General features: G+C 50.5%; 1 protein-coding gene across 1 annotated transcript; it reads right to left on the bottom strand.

Annotated features, from left to right (window-relative positions):
* Positions 1-6,230: 6,230 nt before the first annotated feature.
* Positions 6,231-13,030, bottom strand: Spink4 (serine peptidase inhibitor Kazal type 4). The gene is made up of 3 exons (XM_051157777.1): positions 12,842-13,030; positions 7,793-7,833; positions 6,231-6,375 (listed from the first exon to the last, which is right to left on the bottom strand). Exons 1-3 carry the CDS (start codon positions 12,900-12,902, stop codon positions 6,259-6,261), a joined length of 219 nt encoding a protein of 72 aa, XP_051013734.1. The 5' UTR covers positions 12,903-13,030; the 3' UTR covers positions 6,231-6,258.
* Positions 13,031-15,444: the final 2,414 nt, after the last annotated feature.

Below are 15,444 nucleotides of genomic sequence, written 5' to 3'. Positions count from 1 at the left end.
GTAGACTTGCCGTTTTCTCATTCTGGCTCTGTGTCGCTGTGCTGTGCACCAGCTGCCTTGGTAGGAGAGGCCTCCCTGGGCCTGTGTTACCAGCTCTTGACATTCAGGGGCCTTCTAGGCTGTGGAGAGCCTGAGTTTATCTGGAGCTAGTTCGAGGTTTGTAGGGCACCCTGGCCTTCAGAGTCATGACCGTGTGGTCTCAGTTTGTAGATGTAAGACCAGGAGGGAATGTGGGATAGAAGTTTGGCACAGTCTGGACAGTCCACTGAGTACCTTGCTGTGGCCTGATTCCGGAACATCTGGCTGGATTGTTTGTTTAAAGGCCTTGTTCCTCTCATCCTCCACCGCTTTTCCCTAGCCACGGGCCTTGGTTTCAGGGTAACACTTTTTCCCCTGTGTAGCTCTGGCTGTCCTGAAATTCACTATGAAGACCCAAGATCTACCTGCCTGTGCTGCCCAAGTGCTGGGATTAAAGGCAAGCACCACCATGCCCGGCATTGAGGGGTTTGTTTTGTTTTGTTTGCTATTTGCAACAGGGTTTCTCTGGGTAGCCCTGGCTGTCCTGGAACTCACTCTGTAGACTAGGCTGACCAAACTCAGAGATCCACCTGCCTCTGCTTCCTAGGTGCTGGGATTAAAGGTTCTGTTCTGAGATGGGTCCTGTGTTTAGTATATGACCGTGCCTTCAAATAAATCTCCAGCCTGTCAAGAACCCAGGATCAGCTGAGTCTGTCTGAAACCAGTTCAGAACCATGGCTTAGGAAGGCACAGCTGGTGGTCTGAGTGTGCAAAGTAAGGGTGAAGCCAGCTGGCAACCTCTGTTAACCGCACCCTCTGAGCTCTGGGTGTCCTTTGAGGCTGTGTCTCTTGGGTTTTGGACTTCCACTTTATTGTTTTGTTTTGCTTGTTTTTAGATTTTTTTTTAACATTCTTTATTTTTATCTTGTGTATATGACTGTTTTGCCTGCATGTATGTCTGCGTACCATGTTCATGCAGTGTTCATGAAGGCCTGAAGATGACATTAGATCTTTTTGGAACTGGAGCTAGAGACAGTTTGCTGCCATGTGGGTCCTTCTGCCCCCCCCCCCCCCCCCCCCCCCCCGCCTCCTGTGTGTGTGTGTGTGTGTGTCTGTGTGTGTGTCTGTGTGTCCCTCCTTTGCTAGAGTCTTGCTATACAGCTTAGGCTGGTATTGAACTTGTAGTCTTTGCCTCCTGAGTTCTTGAATTACAGGTGTACACAACTGTATGTAGTGCTTGCTTTTATTGTTGTTTGTATGAGAAAGAAATGCTTGCCAGCATTTACGCCTGATGAAGCTGAGAGTAACTGTGTGTTAGAACCCTTTTAAGCTAGCCAGTTGCTGTCGGCTCATTTTTCAGCATAGTACTCAGGAGATAGGCTCGCAACAGGCCACTCTGAGACTTATCCTATAACCAAGTGAGATTCACTGAAGTCGCAGGGGCTTAGGACTTGAGTAGTTGGTAAGACATCAGATGGTGGTAGTAGAGGCAAACAGGTAGACAGGCTTCAGAGTCCAACCCAGCCCACTCCCAACTTTGCCAGTTACTGTCTGTTATATGGCAGCTGTTTGGTCCTGTGTCACATTTAATAAGTTACTGGGATTTGAGGAGATAGCTTAGTTGGTAAAGTGTTTTGTTTTGTTTTTTAAAGCTGAGAATAGTGGCACATATTTGTAGTCCTAGCACTGAGAAAGTAGACCGGAGGGTCTGGGGCTCACTGGCCAGCCAGTCTAGCTACTAAGACCCTGTTGAAAAAGTAATAAAGACGATGGATGGCTCCCGAGGAACAAAGCCTGAGGCTGTCCTCTGGCACCTGTACACAGAGCACACAAGGTTACTCAGCGCCAGGCACTGGCTTGTATATATATCAGTGATCTAATCACTTATCTAATCCTCACGGAATGACAAGGTAGGGGACATGGAAAGGGTGTCAAAGCTCTGTGTGTGTGTGTGTGTGTGTGTGTGTGTGTGTGTGTGTGTGTGATTCATTTGTAGTATGTGTGTGGAAACTTTGACTGAATTCATAGCTGCGCTCCATGTGTGTGCTTGGTGGCTGCAGAGGCCAGAAGTTGGCACAGATCCCCTGGGACTGGAGTGACAGACAGTTGTGAGCTGCCATGTGAGTCCTGGGAACTGAACCCTGGTCCTCTGCATGAGCAGCTAGGGCACTTAACTGCCAGGCCATCTCCAGCTAGCTAGCACTCCCGTTTGTGTTCTCCCTCCCTCCTTCCCTCCCTCCCTCCCTCCCCCCCCCCCCATCTTTCCCTTTTTCTCTCACTCTTCTGTAGTGCAGGCAGTCAAACCAAGGGCCTTGTGCATGCTGGGCAAGCTTGTTAACATCCTCCATACTCTGCTCTTCCTCCTCCTCATTGGCATGGGGTCATCTGCGTTTGGGGTGTGTGTGTGTGTGTGTGTGTGTGTGTGTGTGTGTGTGTGATTTATGCAGATACTCATAGAGGTCAGCTAGCTAGTGCTGGATTCCCCTGGAGCTGGCGTTACAGGTGGTTGTGATCTGCCTGATGTGGGTGCTGGGAACCCAACTCAGCTTCTTGTACAAGAGCAGTATGTGCTCTTACCTGAACAGGCATCTCCAGCCCCTTGGAGGTTAGTTTTGTCAACTTGACAATAGAGTCACCTGGGAAGGAGTCTCAGTGAAGGCTTATCTGGAGTAGGTTGGCTGTGAACAAGACTTGGAGGGGATTATCTTGAGCATGGTCACAGAGGTGGGAAGACACATCCACTGTGGGCGCCACCATGCCCTAGGCTGAGGATTCTGAACTGTGTGAGTAGGAAAAGCAAGCTGAGCACTAGCATGCATGCATTCACTAGCATGCAAATGTGACCCTCTCAGCTCCTGTGACTTTGTACCGTCATGGACTAACCTGGGATTATGAGCCAAGCCAAATAAACCCCTTTGTCTTTACTTTGCTCTTGTTGGGGGTATTTATAGCACCAGGATACAAAACCAAGACAGTTGGTCTCTGCCTCTCTCCAACTCATTCTCAGAGCAGACTTAAGTGATGCTAGCTTACTTACACTTATAATCCTAGCACCAGAGAGGCTGACATGAGAAGGCTTGCCATAAGTTCAAGGGCCAGCCTGCACTACACTGTGAGACCCTGTCTCAACACCCATCACATGCTTCAGGAAAAAAGACAGGAGTCCCTTTCTCTGTCTTCCCTCACCTCACCCTGGCCCTCACTTGTCAGCCACTCTCTTCTCTCAGGTCCCCAGATTCACGGTGTCTCCTACTGCCCTGGGTGTCTTTGTATCTGCTGTTACCTCTGTGGACTGCCTCTCACCAACCTTCCTCCGTGGGGAGATACCACCTCCCTGAGACTGACTGTTCAGACCCAGCTGCTGTCGGCCAATCATCCTGCCATGCTAGGAGCTGGCCTGAGACTGGACCTGAGACCCAGGCCTCTCCGGGTGACTCACAAGGCATGCAACGTTGTCCGGTTTTGAATGCTTACTAATAATCACCTAGGTTGCAGCACTCGGGAGGCTTGAGAGCTTAAAGCCAGCTTGGGATGCACAGTTGTGATTGTGTCTCAATCCAAAAAACAAAATAGTTTGATATTATAAGAAGTAGTTCAGGGCTGGAGAGATGGTTCAGCAGTTAACAGCACTGACTGCTCTTCCAGAGGTCATGAATTCAATTCCCAACAACCACATGGTGGCTCACAGCCACCTATAACGTGATCTGATGCCCTCTTCTGGCCTGCAGGTGTTCATGCAGGCAGAGCACTGTGTGCATAAATAAATAAATGTTAAAAAAAAAAAAAAAAAGAAATAGTTCAAAGCTGAGTGGTGGTGGCACACACCTTTAATCCCAGCATTTGGGGAGGCAGAGGCAGGCGGATCTCCCTGAGTTCAAGGCCAGCCTGGTCTCTAGAATGAGTTCTAGGACAGCCAAGGCTACACAGAGAAACCTTGGCTTGAAAAACCAAAAAAAAAAAAAAAAAAAAAAAAAAAAGGAAGAAGGAAGGAAAGAAGAAGAAAGAAGTTGTTCAAGGCTAGATGTGGTGACACACACCTTTAATCTCAGCACTCGGGAGGCAGGGCCAGGTGGTGAGTTTGAGGCCAGCCTGGTCTACAAAGCAAGGCCAGGACAGCCAAGGCTACACAGGGAAACCCTGTCTTGGGGTGGGGGGTGGGGGAAGAGTAGTTCAGTTGTACAGTGCATACTGCCTGAATGCCAGCTATGGCCTGTCAAGCTTGTGTGCATGTGTCTGCCTGCAAGTGCTGGTCAGCCCAGGAGAAATCCAGGCCTGGATTCAGGTGCCATTGGACCACTCACTCCGTCTCAGGTTGCTCATCTCAGGTTCTTGGCCTGAGGTAGGTGGAGCACTGGGCAGTGCCCTGGGGTCAGAGTCTGACCTCAAGCAGACAAGCTAACCAGGACCTCTAATGGGGACATGTGACAAGGCTGACGACCACCATTCAGCTGGGAAGGCTGTCGAGGCTGATTCCATCCCTTGCTGCACCCCCTAAGAGTTCCCAAAGACTGGTCCATGTCACTGGCCTGGGTTGCATCTTTTATTTCACATCATAGCCTCTGGAACATCCCTGTTCTCGGGCTTAAAGTCTCACGGGCTCAGCATTCACCATCCTTCATGATCTGGATGTCCTTCCTGGTTTTCCTAGAATCAGAGAAGACAAGGATGATGCCATTAACTGTAGGGACTATAAAGGATGATCTAAGAACCAGACCCCACCCAACTGGACTCCCTGCTGAGCCCCTCCTTGAAGTGACCCTCTTAAACACATTCTAAGAACTCCCAGCCTCCTGGGCTTCCAGCTCACAGTGTTTGCTGATGGCCACCGAGCCTCTGCCCTGCCTCCCTTGGCACCTATAGCATGGCCCCACCAAGATATGCCAGAGGCTGCCCTTAGCAAGTGGCACCACCCAAGGCCACAAGTAACATACTAGGCCTGGAACCACAGGGCTGGGACCCCTTACTGAGGAGGCTGGGCGAAGGATTCTAACTTCAAGGCCTTCCTGAGCTTTATAAAATGAGTTCAAGGCCTATGCAACTTAACAAGGCCCTGTTTAAAGATCAAGAGTAAAACGGGTATAGCTCAATGGTAGAGGGCTCGCCTAGCATGTTCCTGTGTTCAAATCCCTAGCACTGAAACCAAACCAACCCAGGAGTTCAGGATCAACCTGGGCACTATAGCAAGGCCCTGTTTCAGAAAGAGGGAAGGGAGGAAGGGGCGTTGTCCTCAGCCCCCCCCCCCTCCTCCCACTGTCACACCTAATCGTAGACTGAGCCTGTCAGTTCTACCCCCATGAATTTTGATCATGACCTTTTCCCAGAGCTGGGTCCCTGTCCATCTTCTTACATTTCTTCCAGTACAGACAAACACCTGCCTGGGCAGCTTTGTACTCACCCCCCACCCCCACCCCGATCTCGCTAGGCTCTCGGTCTGATCATTTTGCTGGTGAGGAAACTGAGGTGGAGTAGGTGATGTAATGTACCGAGGCCGGGATCTAGCCCCGCCTCGCCCCATTTCACAGCCTCCTATGTCCAGCTTCCTGTATTTCCTCAAGGCAGGTTATGTGCCCTTCTTTTTTCTAGCTGGTTTTTACTTAGGCCAGGGTTGGGCTTGGTTTTACCTCCTCTAGTCTTCCCTGGCCATGCCCCCCCACCCCACCCACATCTGAACCTGAACTGTGCTGCCCCTGGCTGACTGTCGCCTTGGCTGCTCTCCTCATTAGCCTGACTCCCAGAGGCGAGAAGTCCTCTCAGGGAGTAGCCATAGTAAGTGCTCAGTAAATAATAGTTGGCTAGAGGAATGAAAGATCAGATAAGCTTTAATCCCAGCACTTGGGAGGCAGAGGCTGGAGGGTCTCTGTGAGTTCGAGGCCAGCCTGGTCTACAAAGTGAGTCTAGGACAGCCAAGGCTAACACAGAGAAACACTGTCTCAAAAAACTTTAAAAAAAAAGAAAAGAAAGAAAGTTCAGATCAGATCGGCTAGTCAGTCAGGGACAGAACAGGGCAAATGCCTGCCAGTTTCTGGCCCCCAGCCCCATCCTCAGTCAGTTTCTGGCTTTGGGCCTGGATCCCTGTGCTTCCTTTGAAGTGTGTTTAGCTCATTCTGTTAGACAAATGTCTGAGGGCTCTTCTCTGGTCAAGTCAGCGTGTGTGAAGGAAGAAGTCCGGCCCTGTCCCTGTCAGACTTGCATGTACCAGAGAGAGGGGCCATCCAAACAAGCTGGGCAGGGGGAAGGAACTTACATCCGGGTCACGCAAAGATGGCATTCGTTTTTATACGTGAGGCCATCTGTGCCACAGATGAGGTGAGGTGTCTGGGGACAGCGTGGAGACTCTGCCATGTGCTCACAGATGGGCTGTGGAAAAAACAGAAGTCAGGGGGCATTCAGAGGCAGTGGTCATGGTGGCAGGGACGCTGCTTGGAACACGAAACCAACTACTCAGGACTTCATGGTGTGTCTGCTTGTGTGTGCTCGTGTGGCTGGATGGTACATATATGAGTTGGAGCCTATGTCTGCTGAGCCGTGGTGTGTGACATCCCGCCTGTGGTCGTGTGTGTGTGTGTGTGTGTGTGTGTGTGTGTGTGTATGTGTGTGTGTGTGTGTGTGTGTGTGTGTGTTGGGTACGCATGTGCATGTATGCAGAGGTCATTGCATATTGGATATTGTTCCTTAGGAACCATTCACATTATTTTTGTTTTTGGTGGTGGTGGTGATGGTGGTTGTTTTTTCTTTGGGGGTTGGGACAGGTCCTCTCTTGGCCTGGAACTCACCAAGCAGGCTAGGCCAGGTGTCCAGCAAGCGCTAGGGGTGTTCCTATCTCTGCTTACAAGCACTAGGGCTGTGTCGGTGCTAGAGGTGAGACTCAGGTCTCCACTCTTGCAAGGCAAGCAGTTACTGACTGAACTCTCCCAGCCCCGTTACATGGTCTCTCAGGTCCTTGTGGGAAGGCGAGAGAAATGATGCAGAGCTCACAGCTCAGACTGGAAGGTTCTCAGGCTTGAGGGGGAACCAACTCAAGACCGGCATTGCAGCCTGGGTCAAGGAGAGGCGGAGGGAGGCAGTGCAGGGTAGCGGTAGTGACCCACGCACTCCACAGCTGGGCGAGGGGCTGCGCACCTGTCACCCCAGCAGTTGGAAGCTGGAGGCAGGAGGTTCGCAGTTCAAGCTTATCATTAACTTAGCTAGTGAAAAGTTCAGCCTCTACCACATAAGGCCCTGCTTCAAACAAAACACAACTAAAGTCCAAGGAACCAAACGAGTGAGCCTGGCTTCCGAAGGGCTAAAGAACAGGGCCGATCTGAGGTGCTGCCTGGGTCTGGGGCTATCCGAAGTGCTTGTCACTGGGGGCGTGAGACCCAAGGTAGGGTCAGGCAGCTCCATTATTGCCCTCTTAGAGTGAAGGGATGAACCCTGAGATGGCACTTGGCAAAGGCCGACGTGTTCCACGGGGGTGGGGGGTAGGGACATTCAGTGTGACCTCTTTGGCCTGAAACCTGTGACCTGTCTTGCACCACACAAAGTCCCCGGCAGGTGAGGTCTCCTGCTGAGCTGGGTGGAGTTGGCACGGAGGAAAAGATCTTAGAGACCCGAGTTGGGCCAGAGTCTGAGGGCTGAGGCCGGCCTCAGAGCTTGGGCCTCCTCAGTCTGGAGGAGGTGTTCCGCGGGAAGTGGAGGTCCAACAGGCCACCTTGGCCACCGTAGGACCGTGGATGATGCCAGCAGAGGGACACGTGTCCTAGAGTGCATGAGGACCTGCAGAGTGATGGCTTACCATGCGCGAGAAAAGAAGTTTCCCCGCTGACACCTGCAGCTCTGAAAGACAAAAAGAGCAAAACAGGGTGCTGTCAGCTTGGGCAGTCGGTGAGGGCAGTCAGCATGTGAGGGCGATGCCTTCTGCTCTGGGCTCCTGGCCCTGGTGCTGCCCATCAGGACTTCTCAAGGAAAGGTAGTGAGACACGCATGGCAGCACTGCCAGAAAGCTGCGATCTTGTTGGGTTACATAAATAAGGGCAAAAGGTCTGGAATTAGGGGGTGATGACCCAGCCTGCTTCTAATTACCCAGATCCCAGTGGAATTTTTGTATCCCGTATAATAATAATAATAATAATAATAATAATAATAATAATAATAATAATAATAATAATAATAATAATAATAGTATAAATAGTTAGCTGTGTGCCGGACACTGTGAATACATGTCTTTGGTATTCTCCACATCTCTCACCACTGTGTAGCAAGGAAGAGTGGAGGTGGTAAATGCTGTATCTGCGATTCAGAGTCCAGCAAAGGCCTGTGTGAGGTACCAGCCCCAGCTGCCAGGAGTGCTGGCCATTCTCGACCAGTCCCTCCCCACCTTTCCTTGGGGAATGGAGCTGCTTCGCCCGGCCGTGCCTCCCGTGTCATGGACATCCCCTCACAATGGTGTGGCTGCAAGACCCAGCTCTCGCGTCTCTGGAGCCTGCTGGAGGTGACACCCAGCTCCAAAGCTTTCCTGCAGGAGCTGCGTGACCCATTGTTACACTCAGCCAACTTCCTTGCCCTGGGTGTGTAGCACTCCCACAGTTCCCAGTAATGCATGCAGTCTCAGGTCTGCCTGCTGAAACACCTGACTGACCTAGGAAAGGCTCAAGAGCTCGAAAGACACAGTCGGGTAAGGCAGAGCTAGGATTTGCACACAGATGCCACCCCAAGCCTGACTCCCTACATACACAGCTGTGGCCCTCAAGATTTGCCCGAGCTGCTTATAGGACATGAGCAAAGCGGTGTGACCATGGGCCTGGCGCGTAGGTAAGAGAATTTGAGCAGAGGCTAAAGCCCAGGTGGAAGGAGGGATGGCTCTGAAGGTTGGAGAAGGGATAGATCCTTCCAGATGCCTCTGAAGGGCTGTCCAGAGCCTGATGGTGACATGTAGAGGGTCTCATCTGTACAAGAAGCTGCAGGGGGGCTGGTGAGATGGCTCAGAGGTTAAGAGCACTGTCTGCTCTTCCAGAGTGCCTGAGTTCAATTCCCAACAACCACACGGTGGCTCATGACCACCTATAAAAAAGGGATCTGGGCCTGGAGAGATGGCTCAGAGGTTAAGAGCACTGGCTGCCCTTCCAAAGGTTCTGAGTTCAATTCCCAGTAACCGCATGGTGGCTCAATGTGATCTAATGCCTTCTTCGGGTGGGCAGACACACATGCAGGCAGAACATTGTATACATAATAAATATATAAATCTTTAGAAAAAAGGGGGGGTCTGATAGCCCAGTGGTGGTGGCACATGCCTGAAATCCCAGCACTTGGGAGGCAGAGGCAGGTGGATTGCTGTGAATTCAAAGCCAGCCTGGTCTACAAAGCGAGTCCAGAACAGCCAAGATAACACAAAGAAACCCTGTCTTGAAAAACTTGAAAAAAAAAAAAAAAGGTCTGATGCCCTCTTCTGGTGTAATATGCAGACTGAGTGCTCATACATACATAAATGAATTTTTGGAAAAAAAAAAAAAGACGCTGCAGGGGGTGGACTATGTTTCCATGTGGAGCAGAAAGCTGTGTTGTCATAAAGGAAGCTATCACCAGCACTAGCGTGCCACATCTACTGCAAGCTTAGCGGATGTGTCCTTCTCTTGAAGATTTCCCAGAGAGGAAAAGGAGACTGAAACTGTCACCTCCAGTATGCACTGTCATCTTGGCAATGGGAGATAAGAATGTAAATCTGAGCTTGTCACCATGCTGCTCGAACTTTTCTATCATAACTGCCATAACTAAAAATGACCTAAATGTCCTCTCACAGGAGACCAGATAAAGTGTGAAACGTGTATACAGTGGAGTACTACACAGCAAGGACAAAAATGCACCCAAGAGGCAGATAAGGAGGATTACCACAAGTCCAGGGCCAGCCTGGTCTACAAAGTGAGTCTAGGACAAGCAGGGCTGTTACACAGAGAAACCTTGCCTTGAAAAACTGAAAAAAAAAAAAAAAAGTTGTTTTTGGTCATGATGTTTCATCACAGCAATGAAAAATAACACACACCCACAGCCACTAGTTGCTTTTTTGATGTTTATTTGTATGGGTTTTGTTTTGTTTCTTGCTGGAATTAAAGGTGTGGGCCACCACGCCTGGCTCAAAAACAACTTCTAAAACAAGGAATTTATTTTGTCTTTTGGTTCCACTGAGGTAAGAGTCTGTCACGGCAAGGAAACATGGCAGCAGGCATGGCGGCCAGAGCAGAAGCTGAGAGCTCACATCCTCAACCACAAACAAGACTGTAAACTCTCAGGGCCCACCCCAGTCATGGACTTCCTTCACCTCACAGAGCTCCTACAACCTTCGCAAACAGCACTCGAACTGGGGAGCAAGAGCTCAAGTGCCGGAGCCTGTGGGGGACACTCTCGTTCAAACTGCCATAGTGAGAACACCAGGACAGTCAAGGCTACACAGAGAAACCTTGTCTGGAAAAAAACAAAACAAAGGGCAGGATGCCCCTTCTCTGGCTCTGAGTCTCCGTCTGCACCAGCACTCCATCGTCACAGGCTTAGGGACCATGTGAACTGAACACCAGCCTTGCTCCCTAATATAATCCTCTGCGCCCTGAGGACTCAGGGGTTTCTCGCTGCTAGCCACCCTAGACCAGGGGTTTCTTTGACTCACAGAGATCCGCTGCCGGAGATGCCCCACCCCCACTCTCCTCCTATGAAGTCACAAAATCCTCCCAAGGCTCAAAAGCTTTCCCTACTGTCTCCACAGTTCTCAGAGAGGACCTGGGTTTAAGCTTTGTCACAAAGCCAAGTGCTGCCCCACTTACTGGGTCACTGGGTCGCCCCCCTCCCTATGAACCCAAGCTTCTTGGGGCTCCCTGTGGCATCTCATTAATCTCCCACCCAGCTCAGGACTTGAGCACTGAAGTGTGTTGCGGGAAAGGAGAGCACAGAACCTTAGACAGGGTCAAAATCTCCTCCTAGGATGTGAAAAAGTTCTGCTCGACCCCCGGGCTGCTTTCTTCATTCAGCCAAGGCAGGAACCCGAAATGAATGCAAGGATCTTCAAGGCAGGTTCCTAATGTTCCCAGTGGAGGAGCAGGAGGTGCTGGGGGAGTAGGGTACAGGAGCGGGGTAGGGGGCATGCAGCCTGTGTCTGACTGCAGCCTACAGGCTGGTTCCTCGTCAGCCCAGCTGCCAGGGCTGTGGCTAATGAGGTAGTGAGCACTGAGTCAGTGGCCCTGAGGTCCTGCCAGGCTTGCTTTATAATGTTATGACTCTTGTCTAGTGGGTCCCAGCGCGCCTCTCTGCCTCTCTCTTTTGTTTATTTTCAACGTACAAGCCAGAACAAGGTTTCTCTGTGTACCCTGGCTGCCCTGGACTCTCACTTTGTAGACCAGGCTCGCCTCGAACCCATAGAGATCCACCTGCCACTGCCTCCCAAGTGCCCAGCTTGCTAGAATATTTTGTTTTGTTTTGGTGTGTGTGTGTGTGTGTTTAAGACAGGGTTTCTCTTATAGCCCTGGCTGTCCTGGAATTGCTTTGTAGACCAGGCTGGCCTCAAACACAGAGATCTGCCTGCCTCTGCCTCCTGAGTGCTGGGATTAAAGGCATGTGCCACCATGACCAGCTGCTAGAACATTCTTTAAAGGTCTGACTCCACTCCAAATTTGACACTGGCTCCCACTTTACTCAGAGGAAAAAGGTTCTCATTTTAAATATAGTTCCCAGCTGTCTCTCCTCTCCTCTCACCTCCCCTCCCCTCCCCTCCCTTCCCCTCCCTTCCCCTCTCTTCCCCTCCCTTCCCCTCCCTTCCCCTCCCTTCCCCTCCCCTCCCCTCCCCTCCCTTCCCCTCCCTTCCCCTCCCTTCCCCTCCCTTCCCCTCCCTTCCCCTCTCTTCCCCTCCCTTCCCCTCCCCTCCTCTCCCCTCCCCTCCCCTCCCTTCCCCTCCCTTCCCCTCCCTTCCCCTCCCTTCCCCTCCCTTCCCCTCCCCTCCCCTCCTCGCTCCTCCCTCTGTACCAGGCCCTTCACTCCCTTCCTCTATTCACACAGCACCCCAAACACTCCCGACATGCTTCTACCTCAGGGCCCTTGTATTGGCTGGTCCCCTCCATCAGAACGTTCTTGGCCAAAATACTTTCATGCCCTCACCTTCTTCACACTTTCCTCAAACCCGAAACTCTCTAAGAGACCGCCCTTGATTTAAAACTGAAGCTCTCTCTCAGCCCCCATCTCCCAGTCCCAGGTCTTCTTAGCCTTTCTCGCGCTCTTACGACTCGTTGCCTATTTCCTTCCTCTACACACTAAGTTTAAGATCTGCTGGGACGATTCGATTCTGTTGTTGTTGTTGTTTTGGCTCTTCTTATGTCCAAGGGCCAGGAAAGTACGTGACAGTAGCTGTGAGGTCGCTGAGGGGCCCCAGGCCAGCCTGAGAGAAGCCCGCCTCTGGGATATGTGTCTAGCCACCCAAGGACAACCCCCCTCCCCCGCCATATGCTTAAACGGCTGTCCTGGGTTCCATATTACCCCTTGTCAAAGCAGAACAGGACCCCGAGGGCCCAGGCCAAGTCTCTCTTAGCGCTCACCACTGCACAGTGCACCTGAGGCCTGACTGCTCTTTGTGACGCCTCAGCTGCCAGTCTGTAATTGCTCGAGGCAGCTTCAAACTGAGACGGCACCCTACTCCACAGTTCCGAGCAATGAGGACTTGGCAGCTCTCTGGTCCAGAGTCGAGACTAAGCCCCTTTTTCTTCTCCCAGTCACAGTTTTGCCTACCATAGTAGAATGCCACAGAAGGAAGAACTACACAGAAATACACCTACGTAAGATCAAGCTTCAGAGAGACCAAGTTCTGCCCACTCACCCCTGTCCGTGGCAAGGAAGGAAGCCAAGGTCAGGGTGACCAACCACAGATGCACAGCCATGCTGCTTGTGAGATGAGGTGACCTCGACCGACTGCAACCTGGGCCCAGCGTGAGGCTGGGACCTATTTTTATTGTGCTGATCTCCACCCTTATCTTATCTGGAGCCAGTTGGCAACCAGAGTGTCACCCCAAGTTAATCCCTTCATCCTGGCACCTGGGAAAGGCTTGCTGAAGGCATGATGCCCACTTGGTGCTGGGGCCCCGGGCCAGGGACAGAGCTAGGGGCTGGCAGGTGTCCAGAGTGAGCAAAGGTTTGGATGGGTGGCAAAGCTGACTCCGTTTGTCGATTAAAGCAAGAAGAGGGAGGGAATGGAAGTAGAAAGACAAAATAGAGCAGAGATGACGGGGGGTGGGGTGGGGGGTGGGGAGGAGTAGTGGGGGGGATTAGGCAGGAGGCAGAGATAGGGTAGGGAGTCATTGGTGCCTTTGTCAGTACCGCCTCTGCCAGTCTGGCACATCAGAAAAGCCACGGTCCTTATGTGCCTTACTCGGACCTCAGGGTGGTGTTTATTCGGTTTGGGTGCTGAGGATTGAAGTGTGTGTCTCATGAGGGCTGGGCAGAGGCTTTTCTGCTGATACATCCACAGCCTACTTTTAACTTTGACACTTAGCTGCTTAGTCTGGTCTCAAACTTACTCTGTAGACCAGACAAGCCTTGAACTTGAATGTTCTGCCTCATCCTTCCAAACAGTACAAACAGCCCTGCCCAACTAGGCCTCAGTTTACCCATACACAAAATAAAGATGACAGTTCAGACTCTACCTCTGTCCTAGGACTGCATAGAGGACAGTGGTGGTGACAGTTGGCAGGAAAACATTTTGCCAGGTGTGAAATAAGGTAAGTAAAACTGATTTTTTAAAAACAAAAGGCTTATTTATTATGTATACAGTGTTCTGCCTGCATGTCAGAAAAAGGCACCAGATTTCATTACAGATGGTTGTAAGCTACCATGTGGCTGCTGGGAATTGAACTCGGGACCTCTGGAAGAGCAACCAGTGCTCTTAACCTCTGAGCCATCTCTCCAGCCCCTAAAACTGATTTTTAAAACTTTTAAAGAGGAAAACAAAAACAAAAAGAGGAAAACAATTGAGATGTAATCTAAATAAATTAATTAAATATTTTTTTTAAGTGTAAAACTCTTTTTTTTGTTGTTGTTTTTTTTTTTGTTGTTGTTGTTTTGTTTTGTTTTGTTTTTCGAGACAGGGTTTCTCTGTGTAGCCTTGGCCATCCTGGACTCCCTTTGTAGACAAGGCTGGCCTCGAACTCACAGCAATCCACCTGCCTCTGCCCCCTGAGTGCTGGGATTAAAGGCGTGTGCCACCACACCTGGCAAAAAGTGTAAAACTTTTAAAGGGATTTTCCAGATTTACTTTTTTTTTTCTAAGACCGTTTCTCTTGTAGTCCTGGCTGTTCTGGAACTCACTCTGTAGACCAGGCTGGCCTCGAACCCACAAAGATCCTCCTGCCTCTGCCTCCTGAGTGCTGGGATTAAAGGCATGTGCCACCATGCCCGGCTCTTTTAGGGGGGGTGGTGGGCGCTTATTTTTATTTTTTGTGTGTGTGTGAGTGAGTATTCTGCCTGCATGTGTGTATGTGCACCAAGTGTATGTTCGGTGCCTTCAGAGGCCAGAAGAGGGTGTTGGGTCCCCTGGAGTTATGAGTGGTTGTGAAACACTGTGTGGGTGCTGGAAACCAAACTCAGGTCCCCTGCAAGAGCAATAAGTGCTCTTAACCACTGGTCCATCTTTCCAGCCCCTAAAACTTAATTTTTATTTTGTTTTTTAATGTTTTTTTCTTCTACACATGTGTACATGTGTGCCTGTGTGTGGGTACGCACAGGTATGGGTGCAGGTGCCTGTGAAGCTCAGACGAGCTGGAGTTACAGATGACTGAGCCATCTGATGTGGGTGCTGGGCACTGTGCTTGGGTCTTCTACAAAAACAGTGCATGCTCTTAACTGATGAGCCCTTTACCTCCGCGCCCTTTTTTTGGATGCCATAAAGTGGGTACAACTAACTGACTAAACACACACACACACACACACACACACATATATATATATACACACATATATAATATATAATATATATATATATATATCATAGAGGGGCTGGAGAGATGGCTTAGTGGTTAAGAGTATTTACTGCTCTTGCAGAGGACCCAGGTTCGATTGCAAGCGCCCACATCAGATGGCTCCGTCATCTGTAACTCCAGCTCCGGAGGATCCGATGCCCCCTTCTGAGCTGCACAGGTACCTGCACTCATGCCTGTGCATACCCACACACAGGGTGTGTGGTGAACATGGTGCACATGAACATTTGCAGGCAAAACATATGCATGAATAAAGTCTAAAAAGTATGTTACGGCATACTTCACATACTTTATGGCTTAGCCCCATACCCTATAATCTCCTCTCAGTAAAACATAGTAAGAAAGACATGCTGAACTGGCCATCAGAGACTGAGGCGGAGGATTGCCTCATAGGATTATTCATAGCCCAGCCTAGAATATAATTGAGATTCTGTTTCAGAGAAACAAAAAT

The sequence above is a fragment of the Acomys russatus genome, chromosome 2, assembly GCF_903995435.1.
Source record: "Acomys russatus chromosome 2, mAcoRus1.1, whole genome shotgun sequence".
In the NCBI taxonomy this organism is placed as follows: Eukaryota; Metazoa; Chordata; class Mammalia; order Rodentia; family Muridae; genus Acomys; species Acomys russatus.
This window is presented reverse-complemented; position numbering and strand designations above follow the sequence as displayed.